This window comes from Ovis aries, chromosome 6, assembly GCF_016772045.2.
Source record: "Ovis aries strain OAR_USU_Benz2616 breed Rambouillet chromosome 6, ARS-UI_Ramb_v3.0, whole genome shotgun sequence".
Taxonomy (NCBI): Eukaryota; Metazoa; Chordata; class Mammalia; order Artiodactyla; family Bovidae; genus Ovis; species Ovis aries.
In genome coordinates this window covers 92,156,487-92,181,132 of record NC_056059.1, presented here as the reverse complement: position 1 = coordinate 92,181,132, position 24,646 = coordinate 92,156,487, and the positions used below count along the sequence as shown (strand labels likewise).

General features: G+C 44.6%; 1 protein-coding gene across 1 annotated transcript in view; it reads right to left on the bottom strand.

The window, feature by feature from the left end:
* The window catches only part of SHROOM3 (shroom family member 3), a 331,320-nt gene that overhangs the window by 194,579 nt on the left and 112,095 nt on the right, over window positions 1-24,646 (bottom strand). Inside the window, exon 2 of the mRNA XM_042251534.1 lies at window positions 16,775-16,929. Within this exon, the coding sequence (XP_042107468.1) occupies window positions 16,775-16,929 (155 nt within the window). The remainder of the gene's footprint in view (window positions 1-16,774; window positions 16,930-24,646) is intronic.

The window sequence follows — 24,646 nt, the reverse complement described above, 5'->3', positions numbered from 1 at the left end:
GCTTGCAGCTGACGAGATTTAAAAGCCTCAGCTGGGGACTCCCCTGGCAGTCCAGGGATTAAGACTCTGCCCTTCCATTGCAGTGGGCACAGGTTTGATCCCTGGTCTGGGAACTAAGATCTGGCTTGCTGTGAGGTATGGCAAAAAAAAAAAAAAAGAAACCTTCAGTTGAGAGAGAGTGCACACCCTCTCCAGTGACAAGATTCGTAACAGTCAATGATTATATAGCAACTTACAACACCGGTGAGGGAGAGATTGCAGTTACATCCATTTTACTGATAATAAAACTGTGTCAGAGGTTAAGGCACTCGACCAGCAAATGCTAAAGCTGGGATTCAAAGTCCAGCAACCTGGCTCAGAAGCTGTGCTCGCATCCACTGGGCTGCACAGCTGCTACTGGGCACATTTTTGTTTTCATTGGGTATGTTTTCCTCCACAGACATTCACTGAGTACAAACCATGTGCCAAGGACCATTCCAGGCACCGGAGACACCACACAGAACAAAATCTCTGCCACTGAGGAGTTTATCATCCAATGAGAGGAGACAGAATGAATAACTTTACGAGTCTATGTTTCATAAGTGAAAATGAAAAGGGTTGGAGACATGTAGGAAGAAAGCTGCAGCTTGCTTTTTGGTTTTTTTTGGCTGTGCCATGCAGCATGCAGGATCTTAGTTCCCCGACCGAGGATTGAACCCATACCTGCTGCAGAAGAAATGCAAGTCGATCAATGCAAAGAAATAGAGGAAAAGAACAGAATGGGAAAGACTAGAGATCTCCTCAAGAAAATTAGAGATACCAAGGGAACATTTCATGCAAAGATGGGCTCGATAAAGGACAAAAATGGTATGGACCTAACAGAAGCAGAAGATATTAAGAAGAGGTGGCAAGAATACTGGAAGAACTGTACAAAAAAGATCTTCACGACCCACATAATCATGATGATGTGATCACTAATCTAGAGCCAGACATCTTGGAATGTGAAGTCAAGTGGGCCTTAGAAAGCATCACTATGAACAAAGCTAGTGGAGGTGATGGAATTCCAGTTGAGCTCTTTCAAATCCTGAAAGATGATGCTGTGAAAGTGCTGCACTCAATATGCCAACAAATTTGGAAAACTCAGCAGTGGCCATAGGATTGGAAAAGGTCAGTTTTCATTCCAATCCCAAAGAAAGGCAATGCAAAAGAATGCTCAAACTACGGCACAACTGCACTCATCTCACGTGCTAGTAAAGTAATGCTCAAAATTCTCCAAGCCAGGCTTCAGCAATACATGAACCGTGAACTCCCTGATGTTCAAGCTGGTTTTAGAAAAGGCAGAGGAACCAGAGATCAAATTGCCAACATCCGCTAGATCATGGAAAAAGCAAGAGAATTCCAGAAAAACATCTATTTCTGCTTTATTGACTATGCCAAAGCCTTTGACTGTGTGGATCACAAGAAACTGGAAAATTCTGAGAGAGATGGGAATACCAGACCACCTAACCTGCCTCTTGAGAAATCTGTATGTAGGTCAGGAAGCAACAGTTAGAACTGGACATGAAACAACAGACTGGTTCCAAATAGGAAAAGGAGTACGTCAAGGCTGTATATTGTCACCCTGCTTATTTAACTTATATGCAGAGTACATCATGATAAACACTGGACTGGAAGAAATACAAGCTGGAATCAAGATTGTCAGGAGAAATATCCGTCACCTCAGATATGCAGATGACACCACCCTTATGGCAGAAAATGAAGAGGAGCTAAAAGCCTCTTGATGAAAGTGAAAGAGGAGAGTGAAAAAGTTGGCTTAAAGCTCAACGTTCAGAAAATGAAGATCATGGCATCTGGTCCCATCAATTCATGGGAAATAGATGGGGAGACAGTGGAAACAGTGTCAGACTTTATTTTTGGGGGGCTCCAAAATCACTGCAGATGGTAACTGCATCCATGAAATTAAAAGACGCTTACTCCTTGGAAGAAAAGTTATGACCAACCTAGATAGCATATTCAAAAGCAGAGACATTACTTTGCCGACTAAGGTCCGTCTAGTCAAGGCTATGGTTTTCCAGTGGTCATGTATGGATGTGAGAGTTGGACTGTGAAGAAGGCTGAGCGCCAAAGAGTTGATGCTTTTGAACTGTGGTGTTGGAGAAGACTCTTGAGAGTGCCTTGGACTGCAAGGAGATCCAACCAGTCCATTGTGAAGGAGATCAACCTTGGGATTTCTTTGGAAGGAATGATGCTAAAGCTGAAGCTCCAGTACTTTGACCACCTCATGCGAAGAGTTGACTCATTGGAAAAGACTCTGATTCTGGGAGGGATTGGGGGCAGGAGGAGAAGGGGACGACAGAGGATGAGATGGCTAGATGGCATCACGGACTCGGACATGAGTCCGAGTGAACTCCGGGAGATGGTGATGGACAGGGAGGCCTGGCGTGCTGCGATTCATGGTGTTGCAAAGAGTCGGACACAACTGAGCGACTGAACTGAACTGAACTGAACTGAACCACTGGAATACCAGGTAAGTCCCCTTTTTTAATAATTTAATATAATTTTGGGGGCTGCTGCTGCAATTTTTAACTGGCTATACAGGGAAGGCTGACATTTGAGCAAATACCTGAAGGAAGCAAGGGAAAATAAGTCAAAGGGTAAAACTGATTTTAAAAAATTTTTTTAACTTATTATTTTTTTAATGTAAATAATACTCAGCTGCTAGTAAAAAACAATGATTCTCTTTCATCTTTTGCTCCTTTAAAGTCATGAGGGTGAAGAACGGAAGGTTACAAAAACATCTCACTCCAGCGACAGCTCCACGAAAGGGGATTTTCCGTGTCAAAGGATTTGTCGACCTCGCTCATTTATAATCATAAATACCAATGGCTGATTCCCAAGAGACACCTTTAAGGAAAGATTCCAAAAATCCTTTCAAAATAGACAGCCAGTGAGAGTTTGCTGTATGACGCAGGGAACCCAAAGCCGGCGCTCTGTGACAACCTAGAGGGGTGGGAGGCGAGGGAGGTGGGAGGGGGATAGAAGAGGGAGGGCACATATGGATACCTGTGGCAGGTTCATGCTGATATATGGCAGAAACCATCACAATGTTGTAAGGTAATTATCCTACAATCAAAAATAAAATATTTTTTAAACAGGCCAGAGTCACAGTCTTCATGAACACAGTGTAGCAACCCTCCCATATATAAACCATAAACACACTGATCAAGCAACCGTCCCAGGGATAATTTCACACATCCTGCTTGCTAAGCCAACATAGCATTAGCCAGGAGTTTAACAGCAAAATGAGGGGGGAGTGGAGAAAAGGCATCTTTCAAATGCAGTGATGAATTATACAGACAGTCTGGCAGCAAGCGGAAAGAGTGACGGGGGGCTCTAGATCAGTGGGCTGCAGAACAAAAAATGTCAGCGACAGAAGCAGAAGCAGAGTAAGGCTGGTCTTACAGCCCTTTACTAAGGACACACTAGGCTCCTCAAAACTGCCACATGCTAGGATGCCAGAGGTTTGACAGAACCGTGAGAAGACAGGTGGCTCAGTCGTGTCCGACTCTTTGCAACCCCATGGACTGTAGGATGGGGATTCTGTCCATGGGGATTCTCCAGGCAAGAATACTGGAGTGGGTAGCCATTCCCTTCTCCAGGTGATCTTCCTGACCCAGGAATCGAACCCGGGTCTCTTGCATTGCAGGCAGGTTCTTTAACATCTGAGCCACCAGGGAAGCCTTATAGAAGAAAGAACCTTAGGGGTCATGTCTAGCCAGACAGACCCAGGGATTCCCAGCCTTTGAAAGCTAAACACCCGCGTGGGGTTTTTAGTGTTGCTAAACCTATACTTTAAACCTCTTGCCAGGACCTTACTAGGCCACGTGTGATCTTGAAGCAGTTATAATTAAATAAGAAATAACATTATTTAATTCCCTAGCATTTGGGCTTCCTAGATGATGCTAGTGGTCAAGAACCTGCCTGCCAATGCAGGAGATATAAGAGACGTGGGTTTGGGAGTTGGGAAGACCCACTGGAGGAGGGCACGGCAACCCACTCCAATATTCTTGCCTGGAGAATCCCATGGACAGGGGGAGCCTGGTGGGCTACAGTCCATAGAGGTGGACATGACCAAATCAACTGAGCACATAGGCACAAGACATAACAGTATTCTAACAGCGGAATTATCCCGAACAGGACAAAACTGCCAGGACCCTCAAAGCTCGGATGTACCATTAAGGACATGTGTGGTGACTGGCTTTCAACAACCCTTTCCAGAAACCATTTCTCTATCGCTGGGTCCCAAGAAACGGGGGACTGGTGCTAAGACTATATAACGTGATTTTTAAGAACCAGGGATGGATGAAATCAATAAAACAAGCTCAAGTGCTTGTTTCACTGAGGGCTTCTTTGCTAAGAATTTTATTATTGGAATATAATTGCTTTGCAGTGATGTGTTAGTTTCTGCTGTACAGCTATCAGCTGTATGTATACATATATTCTCTCCCTCTTTAGCCTCCGTCCTACCCCTCCCACCTCACCCCTCTAGGTCATCACGGAGCACCATCTCTAGGGACCTCTAGATGTTGTCTTTGCATTGTAAATCTCGTTAGGTAGAATCAGTTTGATGGCATCAAGCCATCTTTCCTTCTCGGTTGGTTTCACGGGGCACCATCCAGAAATGGCATGTAGAGTGAAGACAGCAACTGCAGTGTGATGGCTATGGTGCCACCCGCTCAAAACAGTGGCCCCAACACCTGCCAGTAAAAATGAACTCCCAGGGCGATGGCACGTGATAACAGCTTGGGCCACAGGTGTTCCCAGGAGGGCCAGACAAGTGTGCCCCTGCCCACGCCCACGTGTCACTTGATGAGCTTTTTAAGAAGCGATACTCCATACGGCGGTCATGAGAAACAGCTCTCACAGAAATGCAACAGCAAGAGCCTGCTGGAGCAGCCATGCCCCGCCGGCCTCTCTGGGTCCCGGGAGGTCCAGAGACCTCAGCAGGGGCTCTGTTTTTGCACCGTGTTGTTGTTCAGTCACTAAGTCATGTCCGACTCTGTGATCTCATGGACTGCAGCACACCAGGCTTTCCTGTCCTTCACTATCCCCTGGAGTTTGCTCCAACTTCCATCCATTGAGTCAGTGATGCCATCCCACCATTTCATCCTTTGTCGCCCCATTTGCTGCCCCCATTCTTGAGGCTCTGCTCTACTTGCTGCCCTTCTTGATTTACTTTTTCTTTTTTTTGAATCACACTTGTTACGTTTAATATTATTATTATTATTATTATTTGGCTGTGCTGGGTCTTAATTGCGGCATGTGGGGTTCTGCTTAGTTTTGGCACTTGGGCTTAGGGGCTCTGTGCAGCACGTGGAATCTTAGCTCCCTGACCAGGGATTAAACCTGAATCCCTTGCACTGGAAGGCAGATTCTTAACCACTGGACCCCCAGAGAGTCCCTTGATTTGCCTTCTTGATTCTCCTCCTGCTACTATTCTCATGACCCCTTCATATCTGCATATTTTTCTTCTCCCTCTCAGTTTCTAGCTACTCATTGTTTCTCTTTATCACTTTGATTTACAGCTTAAGCCAGTGGTTCTCAAACTTTACTGCGCATTAGAATCACGAGGGCAGCTATGAAAATGTCCAACACCAAGATATACTCTCTTATCAATTAAATTAGAATCTTTGGGGGAGCCAGGCATCAGTTCATTTGCTATTAACTCCTTAGGTAATTTTAATGTGTAGTCAAGTTGAGATGGACTATTTAAGCCATTTTTTGTTTTGTTTTGTTTTTTGGTCATGCTGCCCATCCTGTGGGATCTTAGTTCCCTGATCAGGGATTGAACTCATGCCCCCTCCATTAGAAGCACAGACTCTTAACTACTGGACCACCAAGGAAGCCCCAACTTTAAGCCATTTTGATGCAAGGATGCAGAACTACAAATTGGCTCATATTCTAAATCAGCATCATCCAAACTTATTTGTACTAACTAATGTGCCCACATTTAGAACTGGAAGAAGGGATTTCCACCATAACTTTTGTGTGATCTCAGCCTGAGACTTCATACCCTTTACAAAGGCTCAGACAGATATTTGAGTGCCAGTAGTTACTAGTTGGGGATGAAGGGGTGACTTCTGTTTGGAATACATTTGTCAGAAGTAAGACCATGTTATCCCAGGAATGAAACATGGTCTTTTATCATCAAACCTCCTTCATAGGGAACAATACAGCATTCCTTTGCACATGGCTAGTGTTCAGAGCATAGCCTGTGAGCATATGTAACCCAATGAATAAAAATAGCAGTTATCATTATGTGCCACAGGAAAAATGTCCCTTTCTCATTACAGTAAGGGAGTCTTATTGCATACCTCTTAGGAAACCTAATAATGTGTTAGATGAATTTTCCACAGAAAGGGACAACTGGTTAGGAAATCAAATACTAGACTTCTAGACAGTGACATTCAAACCTAAGACTCCAGGCAAGCCAAAAACTGCGCTGAGTCTGGTCCCAGCAGGATTGAAATACCTCCTCAAAGCATACTGAGCGAATTCCCATGATGCCAGGCCTCCTGGAAAAGTTTCTGGGGGTCGAAGGCCACTGCAGCTGCCTCCTTCCCATCTTCTCAACCACTTGCTCAAGTGGAAAAAATGCTTAGAGGGTAAGTTACCACAGTTCTCAGTTCTCCGAACTCCACCTCTAGGGAAGCCTAGTCCTGGCTCCTCTGAGGGGATGCAAACCATACTGCAGTTTGCAGTTTGTGTTCATGTCCCAGGTATCTGCAGCCCTTGCCCAAGTGAAAAAGAGCAGAGTGTAGAAGAGCGAAAGGACAAGTAAAGTATGGGATTAGGCAGCAGAGCGAGAGGGTCATCGCAAGGCAGGGAGGCTGGAGGTGCATATAAGAAGCTCAGAGCTGTCCCAGCTGTCCAGGGATGTCCTCAGGGGGCACTGGTTCTTGCAATCCCCCACCTCCACAGAAGACTCAGCCACAGAGCACAGCATGAGGCCCCCTTTTATATCCTGAGACAATTCTTGGAACTTACAAGGGAGGAGGGAATGGCAACCCACTCCAGTATTCTTGCCTGGGAAATCCCATGGACAGGGGCGTTCATGGGATCTCAAAGAGATGGACACGACTGAGCGACTAACACAGGCACAAGGGACAAAAATCTTTCTCATGGGGCTTCTGGGTCCAGGTGAGATAGAAGAGGCCATATTTGTTGTCACTGAGTGCCTAGAGCTTTAAGAACAATTTTGCAACTGTCTATCAAAAGACTACTGTTCCTGGACATCCCTGGTGGTCCAGGGGTAAAGAATCTGCCTGCCAAGGCAGGGGACACAGGTTTGATCCCTGGGTCTGGGAAGATCCCGCGTGCCTTGGGGCAGCTAAGCCTGTGTGCCGAAACAAGAGAAGCCACTAGAATAAGGAACCCACACACCACAACTAGAGAGTAGCCCTGCTCGCCACAACTAGAGGAAGCCTGCTCGCAGCAATGACGACCCAGTGTGGCCAAAAAATAAGTAAATAAGTCAATTAATTAATTTTTTAAAAAAGATTATTGTTCTGTTTCTATTTGTCCTCAGCTCCTGCCTATCCACCCGAGAGTTATCTTTTGACATCATGATTTTCCCTAAAGGCCACACCTTGTGCTTAAGAACACTACCTTTTCAAATTACTCCTGTGCTACACTAGCCATTGTAAAATTTCATACACCAGGAGATGAAAGACACTTGTCTCAGAGCTCCCTTCTGCAGTCTGAGGGTCCTCTTTCGTATTCAGCCTCCCACCAAGGAGCTCTGATGTGTTTTGGAATCAGAACACTTCCTACTCAAGCTCTCCAGAGAATATGGTCTTTATCTTTGAATCCTCATTCTGAACTTGGGCCCAGTTGGTACTGTCTTTCAAACTACATTTCCTCTGAGCAAAAAGGGTATAATCAGAAAGTTAAAATCCCTATGCCCTCATTTACACCAACAAGTCAAATTAGTGCATTAAATAGGACAATCATAAGAAAATATTTCTCTGGTGGCTCAGGCAGTTAAGAATCTGCCTGCAAAGCAGAAGACCCAGGTTTGATCCCTGGGTTGGGAAGAGCCCCTGGAGAAGAGAATGGCAACCCACTCCAGTATTCTTGCCTGGAGAATTCCATGGACAGAGGAGCCTGGTGAGCTACAGTCCACGGGGTCGAAAACAGTTGGACACGACTGAATGACTGACACGCAGGGAAATGCAGTCGGGGATTTCTCAGGTGGGCCACTGGTTGAAGATCCACCTGCCGATCTGGGTTGTCCCACATTACTCAGAGCAACTAATCCTGTTCGCCACAACTATTGAGCCTGTGCTTCAGAGCCTGGGAGCCACAGTTAACTGAAGCTCACGTGCCTAGAGACTGTGCTCTGCAACAAGAGAAACCACCGCAATGAGAAGCCAAGGCAGCCAAAAATAAATAAATAAATAAATAAATTTACAAAAAAAGAAAAAGAAACTTAACCTCGGAGGGATTGATCTGAGCTCTCGGTACCATGACCAGCACACAGCAGAGCTGCGACTGGAATCCCCATGACATGGACTTCTCTTCCCGAGCTGTTTGTCATCTCATATCTGAGAACTGGCAGCTTGAGGCGGCACAGGCTAGTTTAAAGACAGCTAATATATAAGAAAAAAAAAAAACACAACAGATGTTTTTCATGCTCTGGAAAAGTTTCCACCCTCCCTTCAGACTGTGTTGCTTTAAAAATAGGGATTTACTTTTCAATTCGCTTTTCCAAGCTCTTAATGAACTATTTCTTTAAACTGTTTTAGTTTCGAAAAGATGTTAGGTGGTTAAGCAAAGTAAGACTAAGATGCTTTAAGAATATAGCCATGTTTTTAAGGGAAAAGAGTAGGGCAGGTGTGGGGGCAGGCAGGTGGCAAAAATGTGTGCAGAACATGGGGAGGGGATAGTGATAATATGGAAGAAAGTGTTTCTTTCTTTCGTTTTAAATAAAATGTAACCATGAGTTGGAAAAGGAACTGATTTGCAAAAATTCCTTTTTTAATGAATAGTTATTGGAACTAATTTTGTATTCTTTAAGAGGACCTTTAAAGCATGGCGCTCATTACCAGATTCTTCTTACAAGATCACTGACTTGCAAATCCTTGGCGAGTTACAGTCTCACAATTCAATCCAGACATAAAAAGGTCATGGAAACCTGACACGGAGGTAGCAGGTGTGGGAGCCACCCATCCCATTCCATTCCGATTAAGTCATCCGCCTGATTATAAAAAGAATTATGCTGCTAACCCTCAGAAATGTGGGATGGTCTGCTCTGGGAAGCGTGGGTCGAGGGTGGTGGTGAACTTAATTTCATCACCATTTTTGTTCGGAGGGAGGTAGCAGCTGTAAGGCAACACATAGTTTTATTTCCAGAGGCTAATGGAGAGCCTCCAGCCAGCAGGGTGCACAGAGCAGTGAAATGCATTTCCTCCGAACTACCCAGGAAGTTCAAGGTCAGTAGGGAATCTAGTTTTTCCTAGATGAGTTAAAAATCAGTTTATTTGGTTTTTCTGGGTTTGTTTTTTGCCTGTGTTTTTTTTTTTTTTTAATTTGCAACTTTTTTTTTTTTAAACTCTCAAAGGCTTTTATTTTACTTTTTATCTTTTGGTGGTGCCAAATGGCATCGCAATGCCCTGACCAGGGATCAAACCTGTGGCCTTGCATTGGCAGTGAGGAGCCTTAACCATTGGGCCACCAGGGACGTCTCACTGCCTGTTTTTTGAGCATCACAAATATTTCCAAGGGAAAAGGCAGCCAGGTGAAAAGCACTAGCTCACTGCTTGAGATGCCAAAAGCTCTAAAACCTCCTCCTCAGAGACCTCCATGCCCCTTTAGGCTACTTGCACGTGGCCTCGGGCAAGTCCCTGCACATCTTTGGATGCATTCCATCATGTCTACCTCGAGGCAGCGCTGTGGGCTGAAAGGGACAAGACCCAGATTTTCCCTCTGGACCCTGCTAATTCTGATGATTCGATTCAGGACAGGAATCTGAGTCCAAATACAGGGCAAGTCACAAAGCCTGGGAGTACTTGTATTTTAGACAAATGACTGTTGTTTGCTTGTGTTTTACAAAATCACCCTCCTTTCTCCTCAATCTCACTTTTTCGTAAGATGTGATCTTCTTTCACTATTTCTTCTTCTCCTCAAACATATACATTCAGTCAAATAAAAAATCAACAGTCCCAGGAGTTTCCTGGCCCAGGTTCAATCCCTGGTCAGGGAACTAAGATCCCACAGGCCACATGGCGCAGCCAAAAAAAAGTTTTCTTCTAACATGTCAGCTCATCAGTTCAGTTCAGTTCAGTCACTCAGTCGTGTCTGACTCTTGGCGACCCCATGGACTGCAGCATGCCAGGCTTCCCTGTCTATCACCAACTCCCAGAGCTTACTCAGACTCGTCCATTGAGCCGATGATGCCATCCAACCATCTCATCCTCTGTTGGCCCCTTCTCCTCCCACCTTCAATCTTTCCCAGCATCAGGGTCTTTTCCAATGAGTCAGCTCTTCGCATCAGGTGGCCAGAGTATTGGAGTTTCAGCTTCAGCATCAGTCCTTCCAATGAATATTCAGGACTGATTTCCTTTAGGATGAACTGGTTGGATCTCCTTGCAGTCCAAGGGACTCTCAAGAGTCTTCTCCAACACCACAGTTCAAAAGCTTCAGTTCTTCGGTGCTCAGCTTTCTTTATATTCCGACTCTCACATCCATACATGACTACTGGAAAAACCATAGCTTTGACTAGACAGACTTTTGTTGGTAAAATAATGTAGGCTCCTAGACTAAATGAATGGGAAGGGGAGAAGCTATTCTAAATTTGCAGGGATAGCAGGAAGATTCAGGAGTGAGATTTCATTTTAAAAGGGGCTCACTTTTCTCCACCCTCGGTCTACTGTTCCGAATCATACATGCTGCCTCCTATGCCCAAAAAGGCCACTTCCCCACAAATCCTTCCCATTCAATGGAACCTCTAATCATGTGCTATGTTCTAGACAGTAAGATGGGCTTCTTGTAACAGACAATTTATAGCAAAACAGAAACAGACTCACAGACTTAGACGATGAACTTATGGTTGCCAGGAGGGAAGAATGGGGAGAAGGGAAAGTTAGGGACTTGGGGATGGACCAGTACACACTGCTGTATTTAAAGTGGATAACCAACAGGGACCTACTATATAGCACAGGGAACTCTGCTTATGTGGCAGCCTGGATGGATGAGGAGTTTGGAGGAGAATGGACACATGTATATGTATGGCTGAGTCTCTCTGCTGTCCACCTGCACTGTCATAACATTGCTAATCAGCTATACTCTGATACAAAATAAAAAGTTTAATAATAATTTTTTAAAAGACATTGGGAGGCAGCAAAAAAAATAAATATAAAAAAGAGGCAATTTGTTTAACAAATACACAATTTCTTTTCATGTGTTCATTCTTCTATCACCTACACTATATAGTGAACGTACATATTTCTCATTTAATTCTCACTACAATCCTTTAAGGTGAGAATCAGATAAATTAAATGACTTGTTTTTCAGGCAGCATCAACCCTGCATCACCATCTCACATGTCCTTTCTCCTAGAAAGGATGCATTCTACGTCCCAATGGCTTACATGAGCCTTGTAAAAAAATTACAAAACATTTACAATGAAAAATATCCCCAAAACTTTTCTTTGCCAAACCAACCATGAATACCAAACTTAGGAGTAGGATAATATTTGGCAAAGTTAGCACCTTAATGCAGAAGTTTGGGAGGTTGGATTTGCCAAGAAAAATGAGGGTTGGGGGACATTCTACTGAGGTTATAAATCTAATGGTTACAAGGCTTTTCTGAGGATCTGATTCAGGACAGGAATCAGAGTTCCAACTCAGGGTGAAAACACAAGATTAGATGCATCCCCAGCAGTTAAACTTAACAGTTTGTTCTGAAAGGAAAATATAGCCTCTGATTTTTTTAATTTAAAATGTAGGTTATCTGCAAACAGCAGTGAGTACTTCCCGTACTGAAAGCACCTTGCATCACCCCAGGGGTTTAAATGAAACCGGAAGACCCTTTCCTCTGTCTTTGCTTTCCATTCATTCTAACCGTTAGTGGCTCTAGGACGTGCATCACACCTCTCTGCCAAATAAAGTCCCCATTGATTTTAGAGAGGGTCTTGAGTACTGACTCTTATTTGCGTACCTGTCTGCTTTCCCAATTTACATCCTTTGTAGTGTCCTTCCTTCTTCAGTTTCCCTTCAGCTGGGAGATGTTTGTTTTCCTTTTCGAAGGTCTTTTCTTTGGCTCACTTCACATCGCATCATTTCTTCTCCATTTATCCACCACTAGCTGCAGACCTCTGTGTACTCAGCAGCAGACACATTCTCTGTCCTCGAACATCCACGTCACGCCTTCACTCCCTCTTCCCAGAGGACTAAACCCTGCCTTCTTTATGGGTCAGCAGATCTCCTAAGGCCACTGACCCACAACTCACTTGAAACTCTGCATTTCTCTTGTCACTGTAGCCTTTTAAGGAGGTGTTTTTACTTTTGATTGTTTCTGGTCACTGGGTAAGACACTCTCAAAACTTATATAAACACCACTACCCTGATCTGCATTCTTGACATATTTATGATAGATGAGAAAGCCTGCCAACCTGAGGTGTTGCCCTTGTCCACCCAAAACTAACTTTAAGAGAAAAGGAGGCAGGTACAGATGGAAATGCCGACAAATAAACATTTTCACTACACAAAGGATTTCTCCAGGAAACAGATTCCCTGATCACATTTCCTGGAAGCCACATAGATCTTTTCTTCAAAAATATAAAGATCACTTAGGAAAAAAACAAAGGCTAGTCAATAATATGGGCTTCCTGGATAGCTCAAATGGTAAAGAATCTGTCTCCAATGTGGGAGGCCTGGATTCGGTCCTTGTGTCGGGAGGATCCTTGGAGAAGGAAATAGCAACCCACTCCAGTATACTTGCCTGGAGAATTCCATGGACAGAGGAGCCTGGTAGGCTACAATCCATAGGATCGCAAAGAGTCAGACACAAGTAAATGAAATATCATAAGTTTCTCTGTCAGAATCAAGTGAAAGGAGATGACATTTCTGGACACGACACGTGCCAAGATATAAAGGTAAGACGTCAGGAAAGCAACAGCTCTACTAAATACAAAGTCGGATTAATCCAGAGTATAAGGGCGTCTACTCAGTTCTCTGCAATGTAGGGGCGGAATGTCCATCCACATCTATAGAGCACGTTCATAAATCCCCATCTCCAAATATGTGCTTCCCTGAGAGCTCAGTTGGTAAAGATGTATGAGGAGTAAAGACTACCTTCTTTCGGGGAGTTCAACTTTAAAAACCAACACATAATAGACGAGATAAGACATATTCAAAAGGCATCTTAGAGACAAAATGTTTCCCACAGCAAAAGCACAGAGTGCACGGACTCTTTAGTAACCTTATCGATCCTATTAACATATCTAAAGAAAGAATGTGTCAGTCAGAAAGGGGATTTGGAGCAGAGGGCAGAGAAGTCATGAGATGGGAGAGGAGCACTTTGGCAGGACGCTTCCCTGCGGTCCAGAGGGGAAAGGGCCCTGATTCAGCAGCACGGGCATCTGGCCTGCCTGGCAGACGCATTCCTCGTGGAAAGATGGGCCACCTGGCCAACATCGGGGAGGCCAGCACATTCTGGCGCCTCAGACCCACTCCTCAGCCTGAGATCAGCATGCAACCTCCTGACCTAGTTACGGTCAGACTTCCTATTTCGTTTTCCTGTGGGGATAAATTATACTGATTCTTGGTCACCTTGGTATATTTATTCCACTTAGAGTTGGGTTCTTCAAAATGAGCTAATGTGTTGACATTCTGGTGTATGTCTTTCAGTGATGTGAATTAACATTCCTAAATTCCATGAGAGGATGAGGGTGGGGGCTTCTTGACAACCAGGCACCCAACATGTTCAGTAATAGGACGATACTCCATATCACTGTTGGCCTCTAACCTAATTCAGAATAATAATGAGCAAACAGTGCACATTTTCTATGTACTTAGATTTTGTACATTAAATCTTCACAATTCCCTTGTGAGGCAGGAATTATTATTTCCCATTATTACTTTATAAAAGAGAGCCTGAGGTCACACAATTTGCAAACGACAAAGCCTGATTTCAATCCCAGGACTGTCTGTTGCCTGTTCTGCTAGACAAAATAATTCAGACCTTGTGTCACCATCAACTAGAAGACATAACTGGAAGCCAGCGTGACTACTGTTCATAGCAGGAAACAAGGCAACCCTCTCCAGAGGTTAATCGATAACCAGAGTCCTGTCAAAACATTCTGAGTGTGGATTCCGCCATCAATCCTCAACAGATACATGCTAGGGCTCTCAAACTGACTTTGGGTTCCAATGTCAAAGTGAGTTCAAAGCTTTCAACACTCTCTGGATGCATGGGATAGGCCAATGGTTCTGAATCTTCCTACCCATCTATTTGAGAAATCGGCCACTGTGTTCAGAATGAATGCTTGCTTTACTCAAATACTGACCCACAAATAATGCCTGAAAGTGAAGTCGCTCAGTCGTGTCTGACTCTTTGTGACCCCGTGGACCGTAGCCCTCCAGGCTCCTCCGTCCATGGGATTCTCCAGGCAAGAATACTGGAGTGGGTTGCCATTTCTTTCTCCAGGGGATCTTCCCAACCCAGGGATCGAACCCAGGTCTCCTGCATTGCAGGCAGATGCTTTAACCTCTGAGCCACCAGGGAAGCCCTAACTAATGCCTAGAGTTGGCCAAAAATAATAAAAATAATAGCAGCGGTATCTGTTATTACCATGAGTAACCATGTAGAATAGTTCATTACATTGGTCTAATCACCTTATAACGTAGCTATTTTAATCCCTGTTTAAAAATAAGGAAACTGAATCTTCAACCAGGCTAAGTAATTTCCCAAGATCACATGGGTAGAAGATGACAGCCTTAGAATTTGAACCCAGGTCTGATCTGACTCTGGCGCCTATGCTTTGAGCCACATTGCATCACTGTCCACCAGAGAAGCAAGGTCTAGTTAGAAGGCCCTGAAGAGAAACCAGACCCAGCCCAGCACATTGCAGAGAGTCACTGGAACCTGGGGACACGGTGGGACCATACCCACAGCTGTTATTTTTTTGTGGTTGGGAGGAGCTGCTTTTCTCCTCAGCACAGCCTCAGACAGTGAACTTAGAGGAATAAATGAATGCAGGAGTGAACGGAACTCTAGGACAGCAGTCCCCAACCTTCCTGGCACCAGGGACCAATTTCATGGAAGACAATTTTTCCATGGACCAGGGATGGAGAAATGGTTTGGGGATGATTCAAGTGCATAACATTTACTGTGCACTTTATTTCTAATTTGGGCTTCCCTCATAGCTTAGTTGGTAATGAATCCACCTGCAATGCAGGAGACTCTGGTTCGATTCCTGGGTCGGGAAGATCCGCTGGAGAAGAGATAGGCTACCTACTCCAGTATTCTTGGGCTTCTCTTGTGGCTCAGCTGGTAAAGAATCCACCTGCAATACAGGAAACCTGGGTTCAAACCCTGGGTTGGGAAGATCCCCTGGAGAAAGGAAAGACAACCCACTCCAGTATTCTGGCCTAGAGACTTCCATGGACTGTATAGTCCAAGGGGTCGCAAAGCGTTGGACACAACTGAGCGACTTTCACTTTCTTTCTAATCTTATGCCTCCACTGACTGTTCAGAAGCCCAGAGATTGTAGACCTCTGACTTAAGAGACTATGTGAGGCCTGATGAAAAGACCAGCTTACTGTCAACATCTTAAAAATGGCATGGCTTGATTAATGACTCCTGAAGTTCCAGCCAACTTAAACATCCTCAAATATTATAACATTTAGTTGCCTTGTGAGGTAGCCAAAACCTGATTAATGAAGAAATACCTAAATGTGTAAGCCCAGGACTTAGTAGGTCAGGGTAATAAGGCTCATGTGGCCTGGTGAACTGGGACCAGCAGCATCTAGACTCCTCTGTGGCTCGTCCACTTACGAGCCTTCAGTGACCTGCTTAACCATCTTGCCTATACAATGAGGATAATGATAGCTATCTCACCAGATTCTGCGCAGACTAAATGAACGTAGTTATATATGTTAATATAAAACATCTCCAGCAATACTTGGTTTGACATAATGATTGCAAAAAATGTTCTAACTTCCTTCCACAGGTAATTCCCTCCACTAAGAGGTGTTCTCCTGGAACTAGGAAGCTTCTAACTTCAAGGCATCATAAACCAATCACAAGGCAAACCTTTTCCAACAAAGGAAACATCACTATCACAACCAGAGAAACAAAACAAACCAAACAAAAGCAGGAATTCACTTGTTTTGACGATATCCCCTACCCCTGGGGGTAGGTCAGGTACGTGGAATGCTCTCCAAGTCTTCAAGCCTGGGGCTGTCTCTGGTCCCACAGGGAGGCAACACCTCATAGAGCTCTGACCATATCGGGGATCAGGGTCACTTTCCATCAGGCCCAGAAATGTGGAAAGTGCAGTGAACCCTGCCAAGCCAACACCTGCTGGGAAAACTAGGGTTTCACAAGACAGACATATCTAAAATGTCTTCACAGGCCACAAGATGGGCAAGAAAAAAGGAAAGTTACCTGGTGATGGGGGTGGGGGGGGGTGCTGAGGTACCATAAAATTCACATGGCGAGGATTAAGGAACAGGCTCTTCACGGGAGGGGGAGGCGCAGGAGGAACCTGGCGCCCACCCGTCCTGCCTACCTGCGCACCACCAGCCGCAGAGTCTTGTAGGATCCTTTCACCAAGGAAACGGCCTCCCTCCGGGAGCTGCTCAGTGCCACCTCGTTGATGTTCACCACCTCATCCCCAGCCCGCAGTCTGGAGCTCACCAGGTCCGCTTTGCCCCCTTCTTTGATCTGCTTGGAGAGAGGAGGATCCACAGGTGAGCAGCCTGTTTCCTGCAGAGCCCGCCCACTGCCTGGGGCCACGCCCATTCCCACTGTTTGCATCCAGAAGGCAGGGATGACTTCCTGTTTCCACACCTTCCAGCACCCAGCACCCAGCCAGCCACAGAGGGCATTCAGAAACAGAGGGTGAAGGGCTGAAAGAACTCGATTTCCATCCAAAAGCCACTCACAACCTCCATCTTCAGCACCCACTCCAAGTCCCTCAAAGCAACTGTTTTATTCCTTTAGAAGTTGCTGCCTTCTTACCTCATTTTTTTTTTTTTGAGGGTGGTGTCTAAAATTAATAAATAATAAAATAATGAAAATAGCCCTCTTCTGCTATCTGGGGGCTTCCCAGGTGGGGCTAGTGGTAAAGAACCTGCCTGCCAATGGAAGAGATGTAAAAGACAGGTTCCATCCCTGGGTGGGAAGATCCCCTGGAGGAGGAATAGCAACCCACTCCAGTATTCTTGCCTGGAGAATCCCATGAACGGAGGAGCCTGGAGGGCTATGGTCCATGGGGTTGCAAAGAGTCAGACACGACTGTAGTGACTTAGCTCACACACAAAAAATTATAACTCACTGGATAAATAAACAGTGGTAGATCCAGACAATGGAATATTACTTAGCACTAAAAAGAAATGAACTCACAAGCCATGAAAAGGCATGGAAGAACTTTCAATGCATGTTAATACGGGAAAGAAGCCAATCAAAAGGTTACATATGGGATGATTCCAACTCTATGACATTCTGGAAAAGACAAAATTATGGAAACAATAGAAAGAGCAGTAGTTAGATAGATGGGCAGAATAGACAGAGCACATAGGATGTTTAGAACCGTGAAACTATTCTGTGTGATACTATAAGGTTGGCTACATGACATTATACCCGAGACTGTACAACACCAAGAGTGAACCCTAACATCAACTATGGACTTTGGGTGACAAGGATGTGTCGTTGTAGGTTCATCACCTGTAACACATGCACCACTGGGACAAGGAGATTGGCAATGGGCGAGCTTATGCAAGCAATCAAGGAGCGGGAACACGTGGACGCTCTCTCTACTTTCTGCTCAACTTTGCTGTGAATTTTAAAACTGATGGAATTCTCCAGGCCAGAACACTGGAGTGGGTAGCTGTTCCCTTCTCCAAGAGATCTTCCCAACCCAGGGATGAAACCCAGGTCTCCCACATTGCAGGTGGATTCTTTACCAGCTGAGCCACCAGGGAAGCCCAAACAGAAAATTACCTCACTGCAGCAACTGAGTTAACATGAGTAGTGTTAGTCCATCAGTTGTGTTTGACTCTTTTTGAGACCCCATGGACTGTAGCCCGCCAGGCTACTCTGTCCACGGAATTCTCCATGCAAGAATACTGGAGTGGGTTGCCATTCCCTTCTCCAGGGGATCTTCCCAACCCAGGGATCAAACCCAGGTCTCCTGCATTGCAGATAGACTCCTTACTGTCTGAGTCACCAGGGAAGCATTTTTTATAAAATAAATGAAGTCTACTAAAAATCCTAATTCATTCAACAAAGCAATTCAACATTTGCTTTATGCCAGAAGTTGTTCCAGGAGCTAAGGTGTAACAGTGGGCAAAACATACAGAAACTTTCTTCTGGTGCTTAAGGCAGAGGCAGAAAGCAAACACTAAACAGAGTAAACAAGTAAATGATGTTTTGATGAAGCTGTCTTCCCTGGTGGTCCAGGGGTTAAGAATCTGCCTGCCAATGAAGAAGACACAGGTTTGATCCCAGGTCCAGGAAGATTCCACATACCTTACAGCAACTAAGCTTGCGAGCCACAAGCACACGCACCCTAGAGCTGGTGCTCCACAACAAAAGAAGACCCCTGAGTGAGAAGCGCACACACCCCAACTAGAGAGTAGGGCCTGATTCCTGCACCTGGAGAAAAGCCCGCGCAGCAAAAGACCCCGCACAGCCACACATTAAAAAATAAAATAAGTGATAGGCAGGTTTAAAAAAAAAATTGACAAAGTGCTTTGGTAACCAACAGAGCAAAAGAATGCTTGATCCTATGGCATGTCAATAATGATGAAACAGAACTAAAAGGGACAAAAATAAAACAAAAACAAGTAAACAAGCCTGACCCATATAGCTTTCTTTTTTCAATAATTGCTCTCCAGAATTGCCCATATGTTCAAAAACCTTCAGTAGGCCTTAAAATAAACCAAATTCCTATAAAAATTTTGTAAATTGTGTCCTTGCTAACTTTTGTTTTAGCTCTGTGGGGTCACACAGAGTCGGACATGACTGAAGCAACTTCAGCAGCAGCAGCAGCAGCAGCATGCTAAAATTTATACTTCATTTTTAAGATAGTGTTCATTAATTTATTATTAAATCATTATATTCATTAATTTATAATGAAGGATGAAAATAATACAGAAAGTATGTAAAGGGAAAAGTAAGTTATACCCTGGCTCATCCCATTTTACTCTTTAAAGGTAACCACTGTTGGGGCTTCCTTCCCTGCTGGTCCAGTGGTTAAAAATCTGCCTTGCAATTTGAGGGACACCAGTTCGATCTTTAGTCCAGGAAGATTCCACATGCCAAGGGGCAGCTAAGCCCTGTGCCGAAACTAATGAAACTGTGCTCTGGAGCCTGCTAGACACAACTACTCAGCCAAGTGCTGCAGCTACGGAAAGAAAGCTGAGCACCCTAGATCCCCTGTTCTGCAACAAGAGAAAGCCACTGCAGTGAGAAGCCCGAGCACGGCAAGAAGAGTAGCTCCTGCTCATCACAACCAGAGAAAGCCCTCTCGAAGCAACAAAGACCCAGCACAGCCAAAAGTACACACAAATATTAATAAATATTTATTATTTTTTTAAAAATAAAGGCAACTACTATTTACAGTTTAGCTTATGAATGTCATATACAGATGGTCCCTGACTTAATGTGGTTCAACGTAAGATTTTTCTACTTTACAGTGGTGTGAAAGTGATACTCATTCAGTAAAAACGGTACTTCCCATTTTGAGCTTTCCCTGGGCTAGCAGCATACTCTCTCATGATGCTGGGCAGTAGCAGCAGCCACAGTCTGCAGTCAGCTAAGCGATCACTAGGATAAAGACTGATACACTTAAAACCATTCTGTGTCCTTACTACCATCCTGCTTTCACTTTCAGTTTCAGTTCAGTTCAGTTGCTCAGTCATGTCTGACTCTTTGCGATCCCATGAATCACAGCACACCAGGCCTCCCTGTCCATCACCAACTCCTGGAGTTTACCCAAACTCACGTCCATCGAGTTGGTGATGCGATCCAGCCATCTCATCCTCTGTCGTCCCCTTCTCCTGCCCCAAATCCCTCCCAGCATCAGAGTCTTTTCCAATGAGTCAACTCTTTGCACGAGGTGGCCTAAGTATTGGAGTTTCAGCTTCAGCATCAGTCCTTCCAATGAACACCCAGGACTGATCTCCTTTAGGATGGACTGGTTGGATCTCCTTGCAGTCCAAGTAGTAAATTACATGAAATATTCAACACTGTTATTAAACACTCTTCATTTTAGATGATTTGCCCAACTGTAGGCTAATGTTATGGCATCCCACTCCAGTACTCTTGCCTGGAAAATCCCATGGACAGAGGAGCCTGGTGGGCTGCAGTCTATGGGGTCGCTAAGAGTCAGACACGACTGAGCAATTTCACTTTCACTTTTCACTTTCATGCATTGGAGAAGGAAATGGCAACCCACTCCAGTGTTCTTGCCTGGAGAATCCCAGGGATGGGGGAGCCTGGTGGGCTGCCATCTATGGGGTCGCACAGAGTCAGACACGACTGAAGTGACTTACCAGCAGCAGGCTGATGTTAAGTGTTCTGAACTTGTTTAAGGTGGGCTAAGCTAAGTTCACAATAAACTGTGGAAAATTCTGAAAGAGATGGGAATACCAGACCACCTGACCTGCCTCTTGAGAAATCTGTATGCAGGTTAGGAAGCAACAGTTAGAACTGGACATAGAACAACTGACTGGTTCCAAAGAGGAAAAGGAGTACATCAAGGCTGTATATTGTCACCCTGCTTATTTAACTTATATGCAGAGTACATCATGAGAAACGCTGGACTGGAAAAAGCACAAGTTGGAATCAAGATTGCCGGGAGAAATACCAGTCACCTCAGATATGCAGATGACACCACCCTTATGGCCGAAAGTGAAGAGGAACTAAAAACCCTCCTGATGAAAGTGAAAGAGGAGAGTGAAAAGTTAACTTAAAGCTCAACATTCAGAAAATGAAGATCATGGCATCTGGTCCCATCACTTCATGGGAAATAGATGGGGAAACAGTAGAAACGGTGTCAGACTTTATGTTTTTGGGCTCCAAAATCACTGCAGATGGTGACTGCAGCCATGAAATTAAAAGACGCTTACTCCTTGGAAGAAAAGTTATGACCAACCTAGATAGCATATTCAAAAGCAGAGATACTACTTTGCCGACTAAGGTCCGTCTAGTCAAGGCTATGGTTTTTCCAGTGGTCATGTATGGATGTGAGAGTTGGACTGTGAAGAAGGCTGAGCACCGAAGAATTGATGCTTTTGAACTGTGGTGTTGGAGAAGACTCTTGAGAGTTCCTTGGACTGCAAGGAGATCCGACCAGTCCATTCTGAAGGAGATCAGCCCTGGGTGTTCTTTTGGAAGGAATGATGCTGAAGCTGAAACTTCAGTACTTTGGCCACCTCATGTGAAGAGTTGACTCATTGGAAAAGACCCTGATGCTGGGATTGGGGGCAGGAGGAGAAGGGGACGACAGAGGATGAGATGGCTGGGTGGCATCACCGATTCAATGGACATGAGGTTTGGTGAACTCCGGGAGTTGGTGATGGACAAGGAGGCCTGGCGTGCTGCGATTCATGCATGGGGTCACAAAGAGTCGGACAAAACTGAGTGACTGAACTGAACTGAACTGAAGCTAAGTTCAATAGGTTAGATGTATCAAATGTATTTTTGACTTAATGATATTGTCAACTTACAATGAGGATATTGGGATGTAACCTCATGTAAGTCAATGAAGACCTGTATGTATATATATATATATATATATATATATATATATATATATATATATATATATATATATGTGTGTGTATTTTTTCTTTTCACAAAAATGACATCATGCTATACCCACCCCCTCAACCATCTTTTGGCTTTTAACAGAGAGCTATTAAACTGAGGTGGTTAAGAGTTTGAGGCATCAAACAGGTAACTTAGGTAAGAGGAAGTCACTTATTCTTTTGAGTCTTCAGACTCCCATGTTAAACAGGAGATAGCAATAGCAGTTCTGCAGGGAGGATGAACGAGATAAGCCGCCTGAATTGGTGAACATGGTTCCAGCTCCCAGATTATGGTAAGATTTTATAAGCAGTAGCCATTGTTTTTAGAAGTCTTATATATCCTGAAGATACTTCCTTTTATACCAGATTCTGCTATAACATTTTGGTACAATTCATTTAGCCACCCTTTCTTGTTGGTCATTTCCCCCTGCCTTTCTACCCTTTTCATCCCACTAAACTTCCCTGCCAACCTCTTGTAGATTCGCTTTCCCCTCAAACATACTAGGCACACTCTAACCTCAAGCCCTACCCCAGTGGCTCAGTCACCCTCTACCTGGATCACTCCCCACTACTCGCAGCACCGAGGTCACCTATAAAAACTGCAATATTCCCTCACGGTTAAGAGCTGGGGCTCTGGAGCCAGATAGTCTGGCTCTGAGGCTTCCCAGCTGTGTGACTTTGAGCAGCTTATTTAACCTTACGGTGCCTCAGTTTCCTCTTCTGTAAGATGATAGGGTTTACCACAGAGTCTGTCATGAGGATCAAGTGAGTTCATCAAGAAAAGGGCTTGGCACACAGCGCGTGTGTCAGTCTCTCAGTCGTGTCTGACTCTGCATCTCCATGGTCTGTAGCCCATCAGACTCTTCTGTCCATGGAATTCTCCAGGCAAGAATACTGGAGTGGGTTGCCATGCCCTCCTCCAGGAGATCTCCCCAACCCAGGGGTTCAATAGTATGTATTCAATAAAGTTGAAGTCTATCGACTATCCATCCTTTGAGGCCAAGTTCAAATCCCATCTCCTCTAAGCCTTTTCTGATCTCTCATAAATATCCCCTGACTCTCTTGCACCTGCAATCTGTCCTTTAAGAAGTGTGCCCCACCCCACCCTCCTCATTGTGGGAGAACCAAATGAATAAAATACTACATAAACTGCGAAATGACATTACAGCAATAATAAACTAAATAGATAATTTACCAAACAGATAGTTTAGTATTGTGTTACTACTTGAACACAATGCTTGTGGTTATCACACTCTTGGCACAGCTATTTAAGTCTGTGCCTATTCCCTGCCCACAGTCCCACCTTATCCCCAGCTTGGGCTGTGAACTCTGAAGAGAGGAACTGACTCCATCTTTACTTAGCCCAGAATGCCTCCCCAGAGGTTTGCACACAGGACCTCCTTGTACTGGTTCATTCATTCAGCCGAGATTCACAAGCATCTACTGTGCGCCAGGTATGGAGCTAAAAGCTGAGGGGGCAGTGATGAACACCACAACACAACAGTCCTATTTAAGTCCCAGTTTGTAGAATTAAATCCTCTCTCTGCTGTTCTACTATTTGCCAATATTTTCAGGAAGATGAGAATGAAATGAGGCCTAGGAAATAACCAATTTCTTATACTAAAAAGGAAGTCAAGAAAAGCTCATTTGTACAGTTTATATCATGTTTTTCTCATGACTGATTTAATGTGAAAGTAAGTGTTACCAGAAAAAGGGCCTAAAGACTCTCATTGTTGTTCACTGTTCTGATAAACTATTTCTATACCCCAGATGGTAACAGAATCCACGTGCAATACAGGAGACAGGAGACATAAGAGACGCGAGTTCAACGCCTGTCTTGAGAAGATCCCCTAGAGAAGGAAATAGCAACCCACTCCAGTCTCCTTGCTGGGAAATCTCATGCACAGAAGAGCCTGGCAGGCCACAGTCTGTGTGGCTGCAAAGAGTTGGACATGACTGAGGGACTAACGCTTTCACTTTCACTTTTTTTACCAAGCATTAGTTGGGTACTTGTTTTGATTCTCAAATCTCTCCATATTCTCTGATTGATTCATGGTCTCTTCAGATTTTTCACTGGATATGACTTTTGGACCTTTCCTCTAACACTAATCTTTTGCATAAGCCTTCACCCTATATTTTCAGGTTTTTTTCCACTTCCTCATTTTTCCTCCAAATACCCCTCCTCCATCATGAAACTGCCTTATCAACCCAGATAGAATCGCTCTCTTTCTCCTCCACACCATTTCTGCCTGCCTGGAGGCAAGCCACAGCACTGCCTCTGTCATAGGTATTTCTGGCCATGCTCTGTCCCTTCTTCTGGGTTTTAAACTCTGGAAGTCAGAAACTTCTGTTCACAGCTACTTTTTGAGCACGTACCAAGAGTCAGGCACTGTTCTGCTGCTGCTGCTGCTGCTAATTCGCTTCAGTCGTGTCCGATTCTGTGCGACCCCAGAGATGGCGGCGCACCAGGCTCCTCTGTCCCTGGGATTCTCCAGGCAAGAACACTGGAGTGGGTTGCCATGTCCTTCTCCAATGCATGAAAGTGAAGAGTAAAAGTGAAGTCGCTCAGTCGTGTCCAGACGCTTAGCGACCCCATGGACTGCAGCCTATCAGGCTCCTCCACCCAT